The 23393-nt window shown below is 35.9% G+C and overlaps 2 protein-coding genes and 1 long non-coding RNA gene across 3 annotated transcripts; 2 read left to right on the forward strand and 1 right to left on the reverse strand.

Annotated features, from left to right (window-relative positions):
* Nucleotides 1-7306: 7306 nt before the first annotated feature.
* On the reverse strand, nucleotides 7307-9574 carry LOC135150241 (uncharacterized). Its single transcript, XR_010288536.1, has 4 exons — nucleotides 8892-9574; nucleotides 8544-8622; nucleotides 8217-8332; nucleotides 7307-7656 (listed from the first exon to the last, which is right to left on the reverse strand). It is a non-coding gene; the product is annotated as an uncharacterized LOC135150241 (long non-coding RNA).
* Nucleotides 9575-11650: 2076 nt separating this feature from the next.
* On the forward strand, nucleotides 11651-12433 carry LOC135150305 (uncharacterized). The gene has a single exon (XM_064086567.1). The coding sequence runs from the start codon at nucleotides 11651-11653 to the stop codon at nucleotides 12431-12433; it is 783 nt and encodes a 260-aa protein (XP_063942637.1).
* A 318-nt stretch (nucleotides 12434-12751) lies between these two features.
* LOC135150306 (uncharacterized) lies at nucleotides 12752-13294 on the forward strand. Its single transcript, XM_064086568.1, has one exon. The coding sequence runs from the start codon at nucleotides 12752-12754 to the stop codon at nucleotides 13292-13294; it is 543 nt and encodes a 180-aa protein (XP_063942638.1).
* Nucleotides 13295-23393: the final 10099 nt, after the last annotated feature.

The following is a 23393-nucleotide window of genomic DNA, read 5'->3' on the forward strand; positions in this document are numbered from 1 at the left end:
AAAGCAGCTGAAGTGTGATCATTAAAACTTGTAATTTATCGTTATTAAAGACGGTTTATATTTATTCAAATATTAATTTTTATTTATCTTCTAATATAAACTTGTTATCTTTAAAATATTAAACTCAAAATATATTATGATATATGTCTATAATATTTTACAATTATATAAAATTTATCTAAATATATTATTGTATGAATACATATATTAATACACACATAATAAAGTTATTGAACTTATATTAAAAATATATATAGTATCTAAAAAACATATATATTTAATTTCAGATTCGAATGTTATAGGATATACGAATATACCTATATCCGTCTCCGTATTTGACATTGTCGGATTCAGATGCCGATAATATCCGTTTGATCTCACATACGAATAATATACGCTTTATCGTGAATACGAATTTTTCGGACTTTTTTGAAAGCCTCACCGTAAAATTATCTAGCATGTTTCAAACTAAAATGGATTCTACAAACTCCACCTTTTTTACTTATATTTAAATTCATCCTTATAATTTGGTACATGCTAGAATCATCTCCTCATCTTTAAATAATCACCATTGTTCACAAGAGCTTGGAATATGATATGGTTTGATAAGATTAGAATGAATCTGTCATGAACAAAATGACAGTCAAGTGTAAAATATTTTGTTTTGGGACGGAAAATCGGATCAACAGCTATATCTAATGCGGCTTGATTGTCACTAAGCAATAAAAGTGGAGAGTTTGGTGATATTATAGTTTGGATATCAAAAGTGTGAGCCCTGATAGTTCACAGGCAGTGTCAGCAATAGCACCGAGCTCAACCTTCACACTTGAATGTGATACGACCTTTTGTTTGCTTGAGTGCCTGAACCAGAGAACAACCGAGCATCACAAACATACCAGTATTACTCCTAAGCATGTCATTTAAGTCGAGAGTGGAGCCCCAATCACTATTGCAAAAGGCCTCTAAATTTAAAAAAGAACTAGAAGTAATATATATATGCTAATTTTCCAACCACAATCTAGACGCGTTTTTGAGACCGTAGATAGACTTTATCAACAAGCAAACAAAACCACTAGGATACAATGGATGACCTTCCGATAATGCCTTGTAAACCTCTTCAAGTAAACCACCATGAAAAAAGGCATTGTTAATATCTAACTGGTGGATATCCCATTGTTTAACAACACAAATAGTTAAAAGAGTCTGGACAGTAGCCATTTTAGTAATGGGAGAAAATGTATAATAGTAATCTTGTGCTTTAATTTGAGTGTTGCCTTGAGCTACCAAACGAGCTCTAAATTTGTCTATATAACCATCGGCCAAATACAGAACTTTGGAGAACCACTTATATCCCATAATCATTTTGCTAGGAGGTGATGGAACAACCTTCCAAGTCTTATTTTTTTCTAAAGCACTCAATTTTTTGTTCATGGCTTCATTATAAATAAATGGCTTATAAATAGTTGTTTAACTGTTTGCTGACAACACAAACGAAAACAGATGTAGGAGGGGAGTAATGAGAAAAATTGTATTTGTCATCATCAATAGGACATGTTAAAAGAATGGTGTTTGCTTGCAAAGAAGACTGGCCGGTAGCAGGATGGAAAGGCTGATCTGGAGTGATATAATATTTCATCGATGTGTTTGTAAAGGAGGATGATGGAAGTTGTGTTGGAGAAGTAGTTGATGAAGTAGGAGAAAATGTGGTAGTAGGTATGGTAATGAGAAGCTTATAGAAAAACTGGTAGGGAAGGTCTATTATTGGATCTTTTTGGGATTTAGACCGAAATTGTTGATGATTGTCCTGGCAAGGTGACCATCATTGCCAAAGATGGTGTTGGAGCAGAATCATGAGACTGAATCTGTTTTTTTTTTCTTGCTTGAGGAACATAAAAGCCTGATTAATAGACGACCAATGATTCATCGTGAGTAGCTGACCACGAACTGCGGTGTGGCTTGAATGAAGACCTATGAGAACTGAGTTAAACGAGTCCTCTCAAGATGCATAGCCCCAATCTCTAGAAGAAGCACATGTGCACTTAACAGGAGACTACAAAGCTTGAAGTTCATCTTAAAATCTTCTGAATTCATGAAAGTAAACCTCAACTCAGTCATTCCCTAGCTCGAGCTTCAGAAGAACTCGCTGAGTTTCATAAAATTTTTCACTACTAACTGCAGAAAATTATTGAGCGAGTTCATTCTAGATAGCATAAGCACTATCTATAAAATGCATACTGTTACTGATATCATCCGAGACCGTGTTCAAGATCTTGGTAATTACAATATGATTGACGCGTTTCCATGGTGCATGTAAAGGTGATGTGTCAACTAGGAAAGGGAAACTCACAGTGACAATGACAAGCTTATCTTTAGCAGACAAGGCGATTTGCATTGAACATTTCCAAGAAGCATAATTCTCAGATCCTACTAATTTCTTGGAAATCAAGATCAAATCAGGATGATCATTATAATGAAGATATAGCGGATGTGAATTGTTTTCAATAGAGTGAGAATAGATTCTGGATGTGTTATCAGAATAGAGTGTGTGTTGATACAAGCAGTGTTGTTTTTGTTTGGTGAGAGCAATGTTAGCATAAGACATTTAAGTGAAGTACAAATCCTAACAAATGAACTCAGTCGCGATCAAAACATAATCGCAATGACAGAGAAAACATAAGAACATCAAGAACAAGCTGATCACAAGAACACAAGAAACAGTGATTGTAACATTAATAAGCTACTAGTTTGAGCTGACTATGATAAGTGCAAGACTTTTAACTATAATCTTTTCCCTTGATTCATCATCAAATCATATGTGGATTATAACATTGATCTCAAACTTCATATTTGTTTGTAAGATGTGATTTATTAAATCCCCTGTCTAAATATTACTTGCTCACTTTTTCAAGTTCTTTATTAAGGATAAGAAGAAATATAGTCTATCTCTTCACAAGATTTCTTTTTATAAGAAGGTTCATGATATGGACTAAATTACATATCCTGTATTCTTAGATTTATATATTTCTATACATATGCGTAATGTGTAGTCTGGTGACATCTTGGGTAATATGATGTTGCAGGTATTCATCTGTGACATGGATGGCAATAAACCAGAAAATATTGTTTCCCCTGCTGGAAGTCGTAATTCCAGACCGATAGTTGCACCCACGAGGATCAACAACATCTACATTAATTTCACCTTTTATAAAATACAGCAAGTTGGTGGAAACCATGGCAACAATCTACCAAAAAGGTGATGACCTTTAAACTTAAACATTTTGCTGTCTTTTCTCCAACTATCAGTTAATTATGCATCTGCAGTCACTTGGCGCGTGCTCACATTGCTTCATGATCTTTAATTAAGTAATCGAAACAATGAGAAAGGATGTCGAGGAAATATGAAAAACAATACTTGTGTGCAGGAATACCTCAAGGGAACTTGAAAATTTATTAAAGGACAATGCTGATAAGCAGGAAAGAAGGAAATCTCAGGTGGAAGAATCTAAGAAAAAGGCAAATGAAAGAAACAATGGAGCTGGCTTTAATCTGAGGTAAACTTTCTATTTTTTAATTTATCTTCTCCATCTGGTACTAAGAGCTGGAAAAGGCTAAAAGTGATGGAAACATGAAGGATATATTATGCACATACCTGATCACTTATTATGAAACTCTTGTCATATCACACATTTAGCAAAAAAATATACTATCGATTTCTATTTGAAAATTAAAAGAAATAAAAATCTGAGGCTGCAGTAGTGAAGCTTTCCATAATAGTATTTGAAAGTACTGCCTGAAGAGCCTTCGAATGATATGCCAACATTTCAGGTTGTCAATGTGGTTGAGGACTTGTGTAACAACCGGTAATTTTGAACTTTTTCATAAGCACGACACTTATATTCTATGTTATTATGTCGATACGTGGAATCGTTATATAAGAATGTATATATATTCTCTTGTTATGTGGTATTGCAAGTATCACTAATATAATTTCTACGCGATATATTTTGTACGCGAGTAAGATTTCTTGTTACGCGATTTAGTGATAATTGGGATTTATACATGACTTGATGGCATAATTAGATTCTATTTCGTGTATAAATAGTCGTATGCGAGAGATTTCGCTACGCGATTAATTATCTTGCACGATTCGGTGTTAATTTAATAGTTGCGGCTACGCGATTTAATAATAGTAGAGATAATCGTAAATAGTGATAAATTGTAAGGTGAGCAATTATGTGATATGATATACATATATAATTGTAGTGGAAAGTCGTTTCGTTGTGAATTATTACGTGTATTATTGTGTGTAAATTCTTTTTATACATAGATTATATATTAGAGGGTAATACTTGAAAATGCTTTTAAAAATATTTCTTTGTCCAAAATTTTTTATCATGATTTTGTTAAACTTGTAAAATCTCATAGTATTTATAGTATTAATTTGATGATTTATGGAATTGTAGTTTATTTATTAAAATCCATTCATTTTATTCATACTTTTAGTAATTATAAGATTACACTAGTACCCTTGCATGCATTTTGGTAGAGAATAGAGTCCAAGGGCATGACCGACTATTCACACCATTTGACTCTTGTAATTACCACTAAAACCTTGCATGCATTCTCACCTAAAGCCACTAGAAGGATAGAATTGTAACTACCCAAATCCACTCACTTCTAGTCTAGTCAAAAGCACAAGACTTCATCATTTCCTACACTACACTACACACAAAATCAAACCCACCAAACTCTCCTCCCTCTCTCTCATTTCAGCTGAGTAGAAACCCCCACCCAAAACTCTTGTACATTTCTTTTCATAACTCCATATACACACATAATTTACCACTCATCCAAGAGAGAAAAATCATCTCCTAGTCACAAGCTTCCATTTAAGGTTAGTTTGAGTTCTTGCATGTCACCAAGCCGAGATTTTCAACTTTGATTCATGTGAATCTAGAGTTGGAATCATGGTGGCTTAAATACTTGGACAAGGAGTGGCCTTGAGGGAGTGTATCACCCCCATTTGTCAAGCCATACCCTTGGTTCAAGCGCTCGGCAATGACTCCCAAGGAGCCGAAGGGAATCCATTGATTTGGATGATTTTTGTGGATGGAATGAGATGTTTCTTGCTGGGATCTTTGAGTTTCAGTCTTTACAAGATTGTTTTACAAAGTTTTAAACATTGCATGTCAAGATCTTGCCAAGAAAAGTTAAGAGTTTATAAGTGCATGTCATGATTTTCATAGTATAAAGTGTATGCTGATTTTGTCACTTTTTAAACTGGTTTTTGATCATTTCATGCCTCGGTTTTTGCCATAAAATGCTAGTATAATATGTGCCATGATTAGTCATGTTCAGTTTTGATGTATTATGTGATTTTATATGGATTATGAGTTAGAAATCATTCTTAAAAATGCTGAAAACCAATCTGCTCTGCTCTGCTGTGATTTTTGGCTTCAGTAATGTGATTTTTGAGGCTTGATTTGTGTTGTAATTTCTTGTATAAGGCTATACAGTAGTGGTATATAGATTATAGATTAGAGTTGTTGGCTTGGTTGTTGTTGAATGGTGTTAAGATGGGTGATAAGGTGGAAGGAGGCACACACTAGCACTGGACAGATTTTTGCACATAGAAACTAGGAGTTTTGGTGTTGATTTGGTTGGGTTTTACTTGTCCCGAGTGTCCAGGAGTTGGGAGTGAGTTTTGTTATGATTCCAGTAGTCTTAAATCACCAAAGCCCCTGCATTTAGGTAGGTATACACACTCAAAACAGTAGATACCCCAAAACAGGGCAGAATTGAACAATCTGTGTTCTTGTGAGGTTTTCACCTTGTCATGAGTGAGGCCTTCATGGGGCCTTGGCTTAACTGAGTTTAGTGAACCCTTAGGAAGCCTAACAAACCATTAGAACCCAAAACCTAGTGAGAAAATAGAGTTTTAAATCAGTAAACACAAGGCAGTTGGGAAACAGGGTAGTTTTCAGCAGTGTCAACTTTGTGTAATAACCTGGGAAGTTTCATATGGGGCCTTGGAGTGAAACCAAGTCTGATAGGTAGCCTTAAGAGTTGGGAATCCATGGGAATTGATTTGGTAGGAATGCACTTAGTACACATTAAGTTATCTCAGTTAGGATGCAGGTAGTGCAGAGAGGTTACAACAGAGAACCTCACTGTGCCCTTTTAACATTTTAAACCAATTTGTGTGAGGCCTTTGTATTGTATCAATTGCACAAGTAATTTTAGAGTCTTATCAACCTATTAGAAGTAAATTAGAGTGAAGGCCCTAGTTAGAGCATCTTATTTTCACTAAGTAACCGAGAGCAACCTTAGAGAGCCATTGGAGAGTTGTAAGTGCAACTCTTGCATGATTGTCAAGGGTATAAGGGCTGAGTTTTTGCAAGCACTTTTAGGATTAAGATAAGGTCAGTATGGGGAGTTTAGAAGTTTAGAAATAAGCCTTTATGTGTTACTCGCTTATGTGCTTAGAATATTAAGTATATAGTATATGTGATATAAATATATATAGTTAATAAATCATGCCATGCCATTATGTGACTATGTGAATTATGTGACTATGTGGAGTATGTGAATACATGATTATGTTAATTGTCTTTCATATGTATAAATGAGCATGTATACCTATAATTAAGTACGTGTAATGACTCTTAAAGCGATAATTAGCTAATAATAGAGTATTAAGATACGTAACTAGAGAATAGGCGCGTGTAATGTAAATTAGACTTAACACTACTACAAAAACTGGCTTAGACATCGGCTAAAAACCGATGTCTATTGAAAACAGGACCGATGTCTTCGCATGTGATGTAAAAGGTAGGGGTCTTAGACATCGGTTTTTAACTGATGTCTACCACCACCTTTCACAACAGTTTTTGACCGATGTATATTTGCCTAATTTACATCAGCTGCTTTCAAATGGCTGATGTTTATGTTTGTCTTTTACATCAGTTTCTTAATATAACTGATGTATTTGTATTCAAACATACATCAGTTTAGTTTAAAACTGTAATCTTTTTTCATATTTGACATCAGTTTTTTTTAAATCCATTGTCTTTCTATAGTTTAGACATCAGTTTTCTTATATTTCTGATTTAGTTCATTGTTTGTTACATCAATTTTTTAACATATTGATGATGTCACATACTATTTTTAACATCGATTTTTCAGAACAATGATGTAATTTTAGTTTTTTTAGTCCCTGTTCCACCTGCTTATATAACATGCCCAAATGTAATAATTAAAATGTCAAAACAAATCAAATTCCAAATCAACAACTAACACCAATAGCTACACCAAACATATTTGCATTCAAGCCACCAACTAATTACATAATCCATGTACTTGTACATCGAATGTCAAAGATACCAAAAGCAATACTGTTTCATAAGTCATTGCAACTACACATTAAGTTCATTATACTCCCAAAATCAGCAGTGATAAATGAAACCTAAAGTCATTATATTCCCAAAGTCATTGCAACTATAATTATTGGACAAAGTTCTTTCAATTGTCCATCTGTCCATGTAAAAATATATAGGAAAAAACACATGCTTCTGGCAATTAAGCCCTAAATTTTGGAGTATGCACAAACTTCAGGCAGACCGCAAGTCCCCCAATTGTGTGGTTATGAGGACCACCCTGTAAAAATGATTCACTAACTTTAAATTTGCTTTGGAGAATAATATCAAATTGGAATCATATAATCAAGCAAAGTCATTCATGGTAATAGAGCAAGAACAGAGAATTACCTGTAAACCTTAAAAAAACGTATTGTTGATAGAAGATTCTAAATAAACACCAAGAACAAGGTTCTTTTTGAAGAAAAAAATACCACATGTTTCACCAGGCAACTAAGAAAGTAAAATGATTTGGTTACTTGCAAGGTTTTTAAACTACTTGAATTGAAGGTAAGTCTTAGTCTCGATATTTTTGCATCAAAATCAGGTTACAACTAAGATTTTATATATATAAGCAACTTACCCATGAGAAAGTGTGCTTGTTAGATGTCTCATGCTTTCCTGTTAACCTTCTTTCATTACCATCTTATCGTATTCATTTGGTGTTGTGGTATATATAAAGTATTGAAAAGTTCATACAAAAATTAAGCTAAGAATATTCAAGATGGATCAATATCTTAAACATATAATCAAAATTCATATTGAGAAGTCAAACAGATTTCTATTCGTATTCATTTGCACCTGCACCGTTCCAATCACCCTGGGAAGTCAAACAGATTTCTATTCGTGTTCCTCTCCTAAATTTAACTTTGCACAAGTTCCTGGAGAAAACCACAAATCAGCCTCATATCTTCCACCTGGCAAACAAAAAATACCGACATTAAACACTTAATATATACCGACATTAAACACTTAACAAAGTCTCCACGGTGTATACTCCAAATTTGACCGAAGAACGACTAGAAAAAGCTAAAATATTGCAGACATCAATCTTACCAACAAGAACTATATGTAGTTCAAAAGATGACAAAGAAGTTCTTAAAATGTTGTTCAAAAAAATGTTCATACCAATGGGCTCATCTGTCTTCAGTGACCACAACCATTCAAACAGAGCAGAAGCAATACGGGAGACAACTTGGCCAACAAGCTGATGAGAACCCGGCAAATAGAATAAGTAAAATCATAAATACCATCCGATGATTAAACATTATTCTTGTTCCACTCTATAGCCAACTAAGTGTGTTTATACAAGAAAATATGAACTCTGCAGTTCATATAAACAGCTAACAAGTAGTCAATAAGCCAACTTACACAAAACCCACATCAAAAAATCGAATACACTACAAACCCAAAACATAAACATACAAAAAAGCATGAATTTCAAGAATTTAAAAGATAAAAAAGCAGAAAACAAACCAGTTCAGCACTGATATTCTTGTTCCCACTCGCGAATGTCTTCAATTAGGGCAGGATTTGAAGTGAGAATTGATAAGAACCCTAAAACCCAATTGAACCAATCAAACTCTTAAACCCAATCGAACTAATCTGCAATTTGCGTTTCTCCGAAATGAGTTCTATCTACTAATTTATTCAAGTTTCTTCTTCGAGCTGTGTCTCCGATAGAACAAATTAGGGGTTACCCAATCGAACCCTAACTACTATTTGAATGTCGGAGCTTGAAATAGAGGGTGTGAGCGAGACCAGATAGGGAGAGCAGAGATGGGAAGAGAAAGAGACGAGAGAGTCGAGAGAGAGAGAGTGTCGAGAGACATAGTCGAGAATGAAAAGAAGAAACGGGGGAAATAACATTTTGGTGAAGGTGGGATATAAAATTTTGGTAAAGGGGGAATATTTGTGTAATAAGAGGAAATATTCTGTGGGGAATCTTGTTTGTAAAACAATTGGCTAAGGGGGGAAAAGCAGCGGGGGAGCTCGGTCAATTTTTTTAAAAACAGGTTTTACACATCGGTTTTGCACTTAGGCGATGTCTAGATTTTTAATAGAAATCGGTTTCAAAATATTCGATGTAAAATAGGGTTTTAACATCGGTGGTTTTTCTAACAGATGTCTAAAATGTGATGTCTAATCCTGTTTTTCTAGTAGTGTAAAGTGCCATTTAGTGACGAGGTTAATATAATGTGTAGGTTCCGAGGCGAAAGGAAAAGCTCGTACTATCAAGATTGAATAATCTCAGAATCTTGCAAAGGCAAGTTACTACATCCTAAACTTTACAATTGTTGCAAATATATGTGCACCCGTGACTCGTAAATCCTTATGAATATTTAGTTGCGATAATCACCATGCCTATTATATTCGCAAATACCTTGATATAAAATTCCGATCATACTAGTACCTTCCTTTCAAATATATCCTTACACTTGTACCCAAAATGTTAGATTCCCTATTAAAAACTTCCAATAATACCATGACACGTACACCTTCATAAATACCGAATAACACTTGATAGAATTGACTTTCTTTTGACTTTGGAACTTATCCCCTTAAGTCCAATATGCGTTGACACATTATTAGTGAACTTGAACCCTTTTGCCATATTTCAATAAAAATGATATAATCCTTTTTCCGGCATCCATGTTATAAATCAATAAATTATAAAATGTTTTCTTTAGTGATTTGGACTAGACGCAAGTCCTTTTCACATATTATTAGGCTCACAGATAGCCTAGGGATCCCATTATATTTGAGAACCCAGCGCGGTTCGGGATTACTTCGCGGCTGATCACCGGCTGTAATCCGTAGCGTCCTAAAATGAATTTTGATGATGATATGATTATAACATGTTGCCATATTGCCATGATGCCATGACTTCTATACCATGATTATCCATATGTTTTGCCATGTCCATTCATCATATTATCATGAACCTTAATGAATGCTTTATCATTTATTCTTGAATTTGTTTCGGACACCTTTGATATTATTATGATGCCATGTGTTTAGGACTGTTAGTACTTGCTGAGCGTCTTTGCTCATGTTCCCGTATTTAACCCCTTTTACAGCTAGCAAATATGGTACGCACAAAGCAAACAGCACGTAAATCGACCACTGGCTACGCAGAGAATTGTTTAAGGGCGAAGGTAGCATATATGATATAAGCGGCTTTCGCTATTATGTTTTGTACTAGTTAGATGGGCTGATCCACACTCTGAACTTATAAGATCTTTTGGGACTTTATTTCACTCTTTTGGACTTGTAATTAACTAAATGTCATCCTTTTGGGATTTAAATTATGTAATCTTAATTTCCGGATTTATTATTTATCTGTCTCTTGTTCATATTATATCAATTCGTGTGCGTGTGTTGGTTGGGGTGTGACATATTTGGTATCAGAGCGAGGTTTAGAGTCCCTGGACAGCCCAATTAGGATCATAGGGTGTATAAGTATATTATATATATATATATCGGGAGTATTATTATGCGTCGTTCGATTTAATCGTATCTAACCCTTTTGTATATATATATATATTATTGACAGCAACGTGCGCACTCATCTTCGGTCCCGCCGCCTGAACCTATTCCCTTTTCTGTCTATGCTGACTTGAGGTTGGAGCTCGACACTATCCAAGGGAAGTATGACAGGCTCATGGAGCGCATCGAGGAAGTCTATTCGAGTGATCATATCATGGGTGACGGACCTAAGGAGAAGACCATCTCTAGGCTTGAGTCATTGATCCAGGTGGCCACATCCAGGTTGGAGAAGATGCCAGTACACCGTGACCGGTCCAGCCAGCTCACTGTGCAGATGATAGCGGATGAACTTAGGAGCATGGTCAAGATGCTGCGTGAGGACACGACCCCTGACATCCCTAGGACCCGTGAGGAGGAGACCGAGGAGGAGGACGAGGACTAGAGGACGTGACCTTTAGTTGCTTAGGCTGTTCCTTTTATCACTATGTTGTTTATTTCCATTTCTAGACTTTCGTACTATTTTGATTCGGATCTGTACTCGTATTTCGTACTTTGACATTCGTACCTTTCAGTTTCGAACCATGTTTTAATTCAGTAATGCACTTTCCTCGATTCCTATATTGCCCTTTAAATTGCTTATAACCATGCATCATTCCTATTGATTATATCGAACTGCATACCATGATAATTGTGAATAATCCCGTAACCTCGTATCATTTAAAATTGTATAACTCTTATTTCAGAATATGGCACCTAAAAGAGCTCGAGGAAGACCCTCTAATAACCGAGAGAATGAAGAAGGAAACCGAAACGCGAACCAGAACCTTGACATAACACAACTTCTAGAATTGGTACGCCAACAAACAGCCACTATTGCCCAACAACAACAACTTCTTCAACAAATGCAACCACCACAACCACCTCCAGGAAATGTCACCACTTTCAAAACCTTCCAATCCGTAAAACCCCCAGAATTCATAGGAACTCAAGATCCGGTTGAAGCTCATGCTTGGTTAAAAGAGATGGAGAAGGCTTTTGCCTTGACAAATGTTGGAGATAATCATAAGGTGGAGTATGCTGCTTATTTTCTTAAAGGAGAATCGAACTATTGGTGGGAAACAGCAAAAGCTTTAGAACCCGAAGGAATTATTACTTGGGACAGATTTAAGAGAATGTTTTTGGATAAGTACTTTCCTCGCTATATGCAAACACAAATGGAGATGAAGTTCTTTGAATTGAAGCAAGATAATATGACAGTTGGGGAGTATGAAAAGAAGTTCACTGAACTATCTAGATTTATGGGAGAGTATGTTGATTCTGAAGAGAAGAGAGCGAAGAGATTTCAACAAGGACTAAAGCCGTGGTTGAGAAGTCGGGTGGCAGCTTTTGAATTGACTACTTATGCTGAAGTAGTTCAAAAAGCAATGGTAATTGAAGGCGAAAGTGAGCAGAATCAGAAGGAGAAGGGCAACAAAAAGAGAAGATTTGAGTCGGGTGAAGAAGGCTCAAGTTACAAGGGCCAGAATTAGAAAGTTAATCAAAGGTTTAAACTTCAAAGTGGACCCGGAAACTTCAAGAAGAGAGAATTTGGGAACAAGTCACAAGAAAACAGATCTCAATCGAGTGGACAGAAACCCCCGCAAGGATCAATTCCGGAGTGTAAAGTTTGTAATAAGAAGCATACGGGGATTTGCAACAAGGCGAAAGTTTGTTACAAGTGTCACACAAAAGGCCATTATGCTCATGAATGTAAGAATCAGAAGGCCAACGTCACGTGCTACAAGTGTGGTAAAGTGGGACATGTGTCGAGGGAATGCAAAGGAGCGGTTAACAATCAGTTGCTACAAATGACTGCTATGCCATATCCGATGAATCAAGCAACTCCTATGCCAGCACCATCATTTCCAATGCCTTTCAATCAACCTCAAATGGCATCATCCTCATCTCATCCAGCTTTGACCTATCCGGCACAAGCAAGGACTTTCAACATGAATGTAAAGGATGCAATTCAAAGTTCTGATGTAGTTTCAGGTACGCTTTCTGTGAACGCTGCTAGTGCTAAAGTATTGATTGACTCGGGAGCTACAAGGTCATTTATTTCGAAGTCTTTTGTTGATAAGTGGAATTGTGAAACCCAATTGATGCATGAACCCCTATCTGTTGTCTTAGCTAATCAAGATAGAATATCTGTAGAACATGTGTGCCCCCATTGTACAATAGTGATAGCCGGACACGTTTTTCCTGCGAGTCTTATTCCTTTCCAGTTAGGCGAATTCGACGTGATTTTAGGGATGGATTGGTTGACAAGCTTTAATGCTCAAATAGATTGCAAGAACAAAACGGTAGTATTGAGTTCACCACAAGGCAAGAAGGTAACATTTAAGGGTTAAAGGCAAACTCAAGGATTTCTTACTTCGATGCAAGCAAAGAAGATGATTCGGAAGGGATGCGAGGCGTATTTGGCATATGTAATTGATAAGAGTAAAGAAGTTTCTAGCCCTGAAGACATTCCAGTAGTAAGAGATTTTATAGATGTGTTTCCCGAAGAACTTCCTGGCTTACCCCCGGACCGACAAATCGAGTTTACAATAGAACTTGCACCCGGCACCGAACCTGTTTCGAAGGCTCCTTATAGAATGGCTCCGTCAGAGATGAAGGAATTGGCGAAGCAAATACAAGAACTATTAGACAAGGGATTTATACGGCCAAGTGTTTCACCTTGGGGCGCACCGGTCTTGTTTGTGAAGAAGAAAGACGGGAGTATGAGACTTTGTATAGATTATCGAGAATTGAACAAATTGACAATTAAGAATAGGTACCCTTTGCCTAGAATTGATGATTAGTTTGACCAACTCAAGGGAGCTTCTTGTTTTTCGAAAATTGATCTACGGTCGGGATACCACCAATTGAAGATTAAGGCTGAAGACATACCAAAGACAGCTTTTCGAACACGATACGGACATTACGAATTCCTTGTTATGGCTTTTGGATTGACGAACGCACCGGCTGCTTTCATGGACTTAATGAATCGGGTATTCAAGGAATATTTAGACAAATTCGTCATAGTTTTCATCGATGATATTTTGGTGTATTCAAAGACGAAAGCTGATCACGAAGAACATCTAAGAATAGTGTTGGAAGTGTTGCGAAAGGAGAGATTGTATGCCAAATTCTCGAAATGTGAGTTTTGGTTGACGGAAGTAAGATTTCTCGGACATATTGTTGGAAGTGAAGGGATTAGAGTGGACCCGAAAAGATTGAGGCTGTGATGAATTGGGAGAGACCAAAGACGCCAACAGAAGTAAGGAGTTTCATGGGATTAGCAGGATATTACCGAAGGTTTGTGAAGGATTTTTCCAAGATTGTCGTACCATTGACCAAATTAACAAGGAAGAATGAGAAGTTTGAATGGACGGAGAAGTGCGAAAATAGTTTTCAGGAATTAAAGCAAAGATTAGTAACTGCACCGGTTTTAGCATTACCCGATGACAAGGGAGATTTTGTGATATACAGTGACGCCTCTTACAAAGGACTTGGATGCGTGTTGATGCAACATGGAAAAGTAATAGCGTACGCTTCGAGACAACTTAAGCCACATGAACAGAAGTACCCAACTCATGATTTAGAATTGGCTGCGATAGTTTTTGCTTTGAAATTGTGGAGACACTACTTATACGGGGAGAAATGTGAGATATATACGGATCATAAGAGCCTGAAGTACCTTTTCACTCAAAAAGAGCTAAATATGAGACAACGCCGATGGTTGGAGTTGATCAAAGACTATGATTGTTCGATACAATATCATCCCGGGAAGGCCAACGTGGTAGCAGACGCATTAAGTAGAAAAGAGAAGTTAAACGTGATTTCAATGCCAAGGGAGTTGTCAAATGAAATTGAGAAGTTGCAATTGGAGTTTTGTGAACTTGGAGGGGCGGAAGAAATGTGTTATGCCATTACCTTTAAACCAACTCTGTTAGAGAAGATAAAGAAATATCAAGACGAAGTGATGACTCGAGAAGATAATCAGTTGACGGGAGAAGAAATTTGTACACAGAAAGATGAGCAAGGTGTGTTAAGATTTTCATCAAGGATTTGGATTCCGAATGTGACTGAATTGAAGAATGATATTTTGCGAGAAGCACACAACTCTAGATTTTCGATTCACCCGGGAAGCACCAAGATGTACCAAGACTTAAAGAAGAGTTTCTGGTGGCCGAACATGAAAAGAGAAATTGCAGAATGGATTTCAAAATATGATACATGCCAAAGGGTAAAAGCCGAACATCAGAGACCGAGTGGTTTGATTCAGCCATTGAAGATTCCAGAATGGAAGTGGGAAAATATTGCCATGGACTTTGTAGTAGGATTACCTCGAACGCGTTCTGGACACGATGCAATTTGGGTAATAGTTGACCGTCTTACGAAATCGGCACATTTTCTTCCAATTAATGAGAAATCTTCTTTAGACAGACTAGTTCATATGTATATACGCGAAATCGTGTTGAGACATGGTGTACCTATATCAATAGTTTCAGATCGGGACCCACGATTCAATTCGAGATTTTGGAGGCAATTTCAAGAACATTTAGGGACGAAATTGAACATGAGCACGGCATATCATCCACAAACTGACGGCCAAAGTGAACGAACAATCCAAACCATTGAAGATATGTTGCGAAGCTGTGCCATTGACTTTTCGGGAAGTTGGGACGAACATTTACCCCTTGTGGAGTTTTCATACAATAATAGTTACCATTCCAGCATTGGCATGCCACCATACGAAGCTTTATATGGACGGAAATGCAGAACACCGACGAATTGGGATGAAGTTGGAGAAGGGAAGGTTTTAGGACCTGAATTGGTACAACAAATGAAGGACACCATCACAGTAATCAAGAAGAGACTAATTGCTGCACAAGACAGACAAAGGAAGTACGCGGACCCCGCTCGAAAAGATGTGAAGTTTGAAATTGGGGAAGCTGTATTGCTAAAAATATCACCGTGGAAGGGTTTGACCAGATTTGGTAAGAAAGGAAAACTAGCACCAAGATACATTGGACCTTTTGAAGTCTTGAACCAAGTTGGAAAAGTTGCCTACGAGTTAGCATTGCCACCACAATATCAGCACGTGCATAATGTGTTTCATGTCTCATTACTCAAGAAGTATAATCCGGACGCCAATCATGTGATAGAAAGTGAACCAGTGGAGATCCAGACTGATTTATCATATGAAGAACATCCCGTACAAATACTAGATCGGCAAGAAAGAAAACTTAGGAAGAAATCAGTGAGCTTGGTAAAAGTATTGTGGAGGAATCCAAGGGTAGAAGAAGCCACTTGGGAGCTAGAGTCTGATATGCGGAATCGGTATCCTCAATTATTCTCCTAGATTCTGAGGACAGAATCCTATAAGGGGGAGAGGATGTAACAACCGGTAATTTTGAACTTTTTCATAAGCACGACACTTATATTCTATGTTATTATGTCGATACGTGGAATCGTTATATAAGAATGTATATATATTCTCTTGTTATGTGGTATTGCAAGTATCACTAATATAATTTCTACGCGATATATTTTGTACGCGAGTAAGATTTCTTGTTACGCGATTTAGTGATAATTGGGATTTATACATGACTTGATGGCATAATTAGATTCTATTTCGTGTATAAATAGTCGTATGCGAGAGATTTCGCTACGCGATTAATTATCTTGCACGATTCGGTGTTAATTTAATAGTTGCGGCTACGCGATTTAATAATAGTAGAGATAATCGTAAATAGTGATAAATTGTAAGGTGAGCAATTATGTGATATGATATACATATATAATTGTAGTGGAAAGTCGTTTCGTTGTGAATTATTACGTGTATTATTGTGTGTAAATTCTTTTTATACATAGATTATATATTAGAGGGTAATACTTGAAAATGCTTTTAAAAATATTTCTTTGTCCAAAATTTTTTATCATGATTTTGTTAAACTTGTAAAATCTCATAGTATTTATAGTATTAATTTGATGATTTATGGAATTGTAGTTTATTTATTAAAATCCATTCATTTTATTCATACTTTTAGTAATTATAAGATTACACTAGTACCCTTGCATGCATTTTGGTAGAGAATAGAGTCCAAGGGCATGACCGACTATTCACACCATTTGACTCTTGTAATTACCACTAAAACCTTGCATGCATTCTCACCTAAAGCCACTAGAAGGATAGAATTGTAACTACCCAAATCCACTCACTTCTAGTCTAGTCAAAAGCACAAGACTTCATCATTTCCTACACTACACTACACACAAAATCAAACCCACCAAACTCTCCTCCCTCTCTCTCATTTCAGCTGAGTAGAAACCCCCACCCAAAACTCTTGTACATTTCTTTTCATAACTCCATATACACACATAATTTACCACTCATCCAAGAGAGAAAAATCATCTCCTAGTCACAAGCTTCCATTTAAGGTTAGTTTGAGTTCTTGCATGTCACCAAGCCGAGATTTTCAACTTTGATTCATGTGAATCTAGAGTTGGAATCATGGTGGCTTAAATACTTGGACAAGGAGTGGCCTTGAGGGAGTGTATCACCCCCATTTGTCAAGCCATACCCTTGGTTCAAGCGCTCGGCAATGACTCCCAAGGAGCCGAAGGGAATCCATTGATTTGGATGATTTTTGTGGATGGAATGAGATGTTTCTTGCTGGGATCTTTGAGTTTCAGTCTTTACAAGATTGTTTTACAAAGTTTTAAACATTGCATGTCAAGATCTTGCCAAGAAAAGTTAAGAGTTTATAAGTGCATGTCATGATTTTCATAGTATAAAGTGTATGCTGATTTTGTCACTTTTTAAACTGGTTTTTGATCATTTCATGCCTCGGTTTTTGCCATAAAATGCTAGTATAATATGTGCCATGATTAGTCATGTTCAGTTTTGATGTATTATGTGATTTTATATGGATTATGAGTTAGAAATCATTCTTAAAAATGCTGAAAACCAATCTGCTCTGCTCTGCTGTGATTTTTGGCTTCAGTAATGTGATTTTTGAGGCTTGATTTGTGTTGTAATTTCTTGTATAAGGCTATACAGTAGTGGTATATAGATTATAGATTAGAGTTGTTGGCTTGGTTGTTGTTGAATGGTGTTAAGATGGGTGATAAGGTGGAAGGAGGCACACACTAGCACTGGACAGATTTTTGCACATAGAAACTAGGAGTTTTGGTGTTGATTTGGTTGGGTTTTACTTGTCCCGAGTGTCCAGGAGTTGGGAGTGAGTTTTGTTATGATTCCAGTAGTCTTAAATCACCAAAGCCCCTGCATTTAGGTAGGTATACACACTCAAAACAGTAGATACCCCAAAACAGGGCAGAATTGAACAATCTGTGTTCTTGTGAGGTTTTCACCTTGTCATGAGTGAGGCCTTCATGGGGCCTTGGCTTAACTGAGTTTAGTGAACCCTTAGGAAGCCTAACAAACCATTAGAACCCAAAACCTAGTGAGAAAATAGAGTTTTAAATCAGTAAACACAAGGCAGTTGGGAAACAGGGTAGTTTTCAGCAGTGTCAACTTTGTGTAATAACCTGGGAAGTTTCATATGGGGCCTTGGAGTGAAACCAAGTCTGATAGGTAGCCTTAAGAGTTGGGAATCCATGGGAATTGATTTGGTAGGAATGCACTTAGTACACATTAAGTTATCTCAGTTAGGATGCAGGTAGTGCAGAGAGGTTACAACAGAGAACCTCACTGTGCCCTTTTAACATTTTAAACCAATTTGTGTGAGGCCTTTGTATTGTATCAATTGCACAAGTAATTTTAGAGTCTTATCAACCTATTAGAAGTAAATTAGAGTGAAGGCCCTAGTTAGAGCATCTTATTTTCACTAAGTAACCGAGAGCAACCTTAGAGAGCCATTGGAGAGTTGTAAGTGCAACTCTTGCATGATTGTCAAGGGTATAAGGGCTGAGTTTTTGCAAGCACTTTTAGGATTAAGATAAGGTCAGTATGGGGAGTTTAGAAGTTTAGAAATAAGCCTTTATGTGTTACTCGCTTATGTGCTTAGAATATTAAGTATATAGTATATGTGATATAAATATATATAGTTAATAAATCATGCCATGCCATTATGTGACTATGTGAATTATGTGACTATGTGGAGTATGTGAATACATGATTATGTTAATTGTCTTTCATATGTATAAATGAGCATGTATACCTATAATTAAGTACGTGTAATGACTCTTAAAGCGATAATTAGCTAATAATAGAGTATTAAGATACGTAACTAGAGAATAGGCGCGTGTAATGTAAATTAGACTTAAAGTGCCATTTAGTGACGAGGTTAATATAATGTGTAGGTTCCGAGGCGAAAGGAAAAGCTCGTACTATCAAGATTGAATAATCTCAGAATCTTGCAAAGGCAAGTTACTACATCCTAAACTTTACAATTGTTGCAAATATATGTGCACCCGTGACTCGTAAATCCTTATGAATATTTAGTTGCGATAATCACCATGCCTATTATATTCGCAAATACCTTGATATAAAATTCCGATCATACTAGTACCTTCCTTTCAAATATATCCTTACACTTGTACCCAAAATGTTAGATTCCCTATTAAAAACTTCCAATAATACCATGACACGTACACCTTCATAAATACCGAATAACACTTGATAGAATTGACTTTCTTTTGACTTTGGAACTTATCCCCTTAAGTCCAATATGCGTTGACACATTATTAGTGAACTTGAACCCTTTTGCCATATTTCAATAAAAATGATATAATCCTTTTTCCGGCATCCATGTTATAAATCAATAAATTATAAAATGTTTTCTTTAGTGATTTGGACTAGACGCAAGTCCTTTTCACATATTATTAGGCTCACAGATAGCCTAGGGATCCCATTATATTTGAGAACCCAGCGCGGTTCGGGATTACTTCGCGGCTGATCACCGGCTGTAATCCGTAGCGTCCTAAAATGAATTTTGATGATGATATGATTATAACATGTTGCCATATTGCCATGATGCCATGACTTCTATACCATGATTATCCATATGTTTTGCCATGTCCATTCATCATATTATCATGAACCTTAATGAATGCTTTATCATTTATTCTTGAATTTGTTTCGGACACCTTTGATATTATTATGATGCCATGTGTTTAGGACTGTTAGTACTTGCTGAGCGTCTTTGCTCATGTTCCCGTATTTAACCCCTTTTACAGCTAGCAAATATGGTACGCACAAAGCAAACAGCACGTAAATCGACCACTGGCTACGCAGAGAATTGTTTAAGGGCGAAGGTAGCATATATGATATAAGCGGCTTTCGCTATTATGTTTTGTACTAGTTAGATGGGCTGATCCACACTCTGAACTTATAAGATCTTTTGGGACTTTATTTCACTCTTTTGGACTTGTAATTAACTAAATGTCATCCTTTTGGGATTTAAATTATGTAATCTTAATTTCCGGATTTATTATTTATCTGTCTCTTGTTCATATTATATCAATTCGTGTGCGTGTGTTGGTTGGGGTGTGACAACTTGGACACAAAACAAGCAGAAGGCACTGGTATATGCATCAGGAAGAGGCGTAAACAAGCTTCAGCAAAATGGTAATCTCTTTTGCTCTTCTTAATCTTTGAAATTAATGTAAAATATGTGCAGAAAACAACATCGAGCTTAATCTGTCTATTTACCACAGATATTTTCCGCCTATTTCGTCATAATTAATAGCATTTACAACTGTCTTAAGTTTAGTCACATGGACCCACTGCTCAATTTATCAATAGTGATTTAAATATACACTTTTGGTTTCTGCACTTCTCGTTCATTATTCTAGCATGCTAAATTATATATAAAAAATCATGCCCATACAATACAACTAGAGCTCCATCCAAATCCAATTGCAGCAATAAATAGATTAGATAAAAGACTAAAATTTATATATAAAAAAAAGGCTAGTCATTACTGATTGGTAAAGTTTCAATTACTGGTTAGAGGTTTAAACCAAAGGATTTCGTTTGGTTTGGACCTCAGTCCTTAAAATGTGTAGACTATGTTTTGTTTTGCTTTTATTTTTTGTTTTCGTGATGAAATATCATTTGCCTTTTTTTATAAAAAATGTTTTGTTAGTCGTCGATAATGTAGAATATTTAGTTGTAATCTGCTAATTTTTGTCAGTGATATGACACTTTGTGTCACGTTGTCTAGAAGAAAGGTGCTTTCTTATCAGACATTAAAGTTTTATTATCTAAATGTCCCCGGTCATCTTCCAAGTCCGATGGTTAGATGATAAGCTTTCTTGAATGACATGAACTCCTCCGTCAAGATCTTCTTGTCGAAGCTACTCGTTGAGATTTATTCTCATTTCCAAAAAAAGGCTAGTCATTGGTGCCAAAAAGTCCAGCGTAATCTTTGTTTGACTGTTTTACGAAGTTCAACCACCTATTTACTGTTAATTAACCCTTGATCACCGGACTATCTTTAAATCTTACATTAGGTGGTGGCTGGGTTTCACGATCTTCAGATTCCGGACTCTAATCCCTGTTTCCGTCCCCATCTTTATCATTGTTACCATCATCTACAGCGGGGGCCTTCCCCTGTACATAGAAGAAAAGACGATTAAAAGTCATAAGCGGTAAATAATACAGTATCCTTTCATTCTCACAAAGAAAACTTCTTGGCTTTGTTTTTATCGATCAAACAATCAATAATTCTGATGCAACAGCATTCATATTAAAAGTAGCTCTAAGGCATATTTATAAAGCTGTAATTAATTATTATTGTTGCTTTTCTAAAGGAACATAAAACAAATCATTCTCATTTATTTCTTGTTTTTAAACAGCTATAATTAAATAATTAAGTGAGCTTACGACGCGTAGTTGCGACGGAACGTAAACCATTTTATTTTCATTTTGTTTTGTATTTTAGCTAAATATGTTAACTTATGGCGATTTAGTTACGACGGAAAAATAAAACATATCATTCTCATTTATTTTCCATTTTTAAACAGCTATAATTAAATAATTACATAACCGGTGTATACCTCTATTTACTTTGATAAGGTAAGAATCGTGTGAATTGACCCTACGATGATGATATGAGTTCAAAATCCTTTGTGTTAGATATAATTGATGATTACTAATATTCTTAAAGTCTGTTTTAGAACAGGAATCATCAGAGTTTAAGCTAGAAGCTGATCAGAGTTTAGTAAAGTCTGACAGAGTTTGATAAAGTCTGATCAGAGTTTACATAGTCAAGACTCGTCAGAGTTTACACGTGGAAAGAGCTCAGAAGCGGATATACTTCAAGGAAGGATAGAAGCGGAGGAGTGATTTGCTAACTATGGAAACTAAACAGAAAACTGGAGCAATCTTTGATTGATAGAATTCATAGCTGATTTATAGGATATCAAATCAGAGATTGATTTTGTAACTGTGTATATATAAACACAGATTAGGGTTACTCTATAAGAGTTGAGTTATCGAGTACATTGTTTAGAATCCTAGCAGCTCTTAGTGATACAATATAAATCACTGAGAGAGTTTTTGTAACCATCAAAGCTTTGTGAATATAAGAGTTTACTGCTTTCAATCTCTAATATTGTCTTACTGTGTTACAGATTGTGATCACTATATCACATTATATAGTGAGTTTATAGGACCTAACACTTTGTCTTGTATGTCCTTTGTTATTGATTATGTATTTTATGGTTTGATTTTTGTGATTCATTTATAACTAGATATAAAAGGCTTTATATTAAAGCTTTTTATATCATCTGTTTACCTTATTGTGTTCCTATTGAGGGAGTGCCATAGTTGATGGTTTTTTTATCGTATATTGTGATTTTTTTGTCGTTAATTAAAAATTGTGTCATTTCAGTTGACTTTGTTTCCTCCTTTTTTCTTCTCCATCTTTATTTTCTCCCTTCGTGCGGATCTTGTGTCTTTTATTTGGGTTTTCTTTTCGGTCATTGAAGTTTTATTGACTAAATTTTTAGGGCCATCTCAGCATGACCTTTAGTTAATCAATTGATTTGTGTTAATCAATTGATTTGTATTAATCAATCAAAAGATACAACAACATTTTTTCTGTTATAACGGCTCTGTCCTTCTACATCGTATACATCCATCTATGAGTAAACTCCAAGTTGAATTGTAGGCTTGCCACCTTTCCTTTCAAAAAATAATCGCTAGAAATAATAGTACTAATGGTTATTTTATTTGTCTTCTTGATTTATTCTGATCAATTTGAACAACATAATAGTTCCCAATATATTTTCTACATGTCGATCGACAACATTACTTCACGACAACTAATTTGACTTGTCGATAAGTTCAGTTCACGACAACTAATATTGACTTATCGACATCTCCACTTCATGATAGGATAAATGGACTTCGCTACAAGTGACGTCGCGATATCATATTATGAGTTTGCTATATTAGACATCACGGTAACAATCCTAAACTTTGTGGGA

This window comes from Daucus carota, chromosome 2, assembly GCF_001625215.2.
Source record: "Daucus carota subsp. sativus chromosome 2, DH1 v3.0, whole genome shotgun sequence".
NCBI classification, from domain to species: domain Eukaryota; kingdom Viridiplantae; phylum Streptophyta; class Magnoliopsida; order Apiales; family Apiaceae; genus Daucus; species Daucus carota.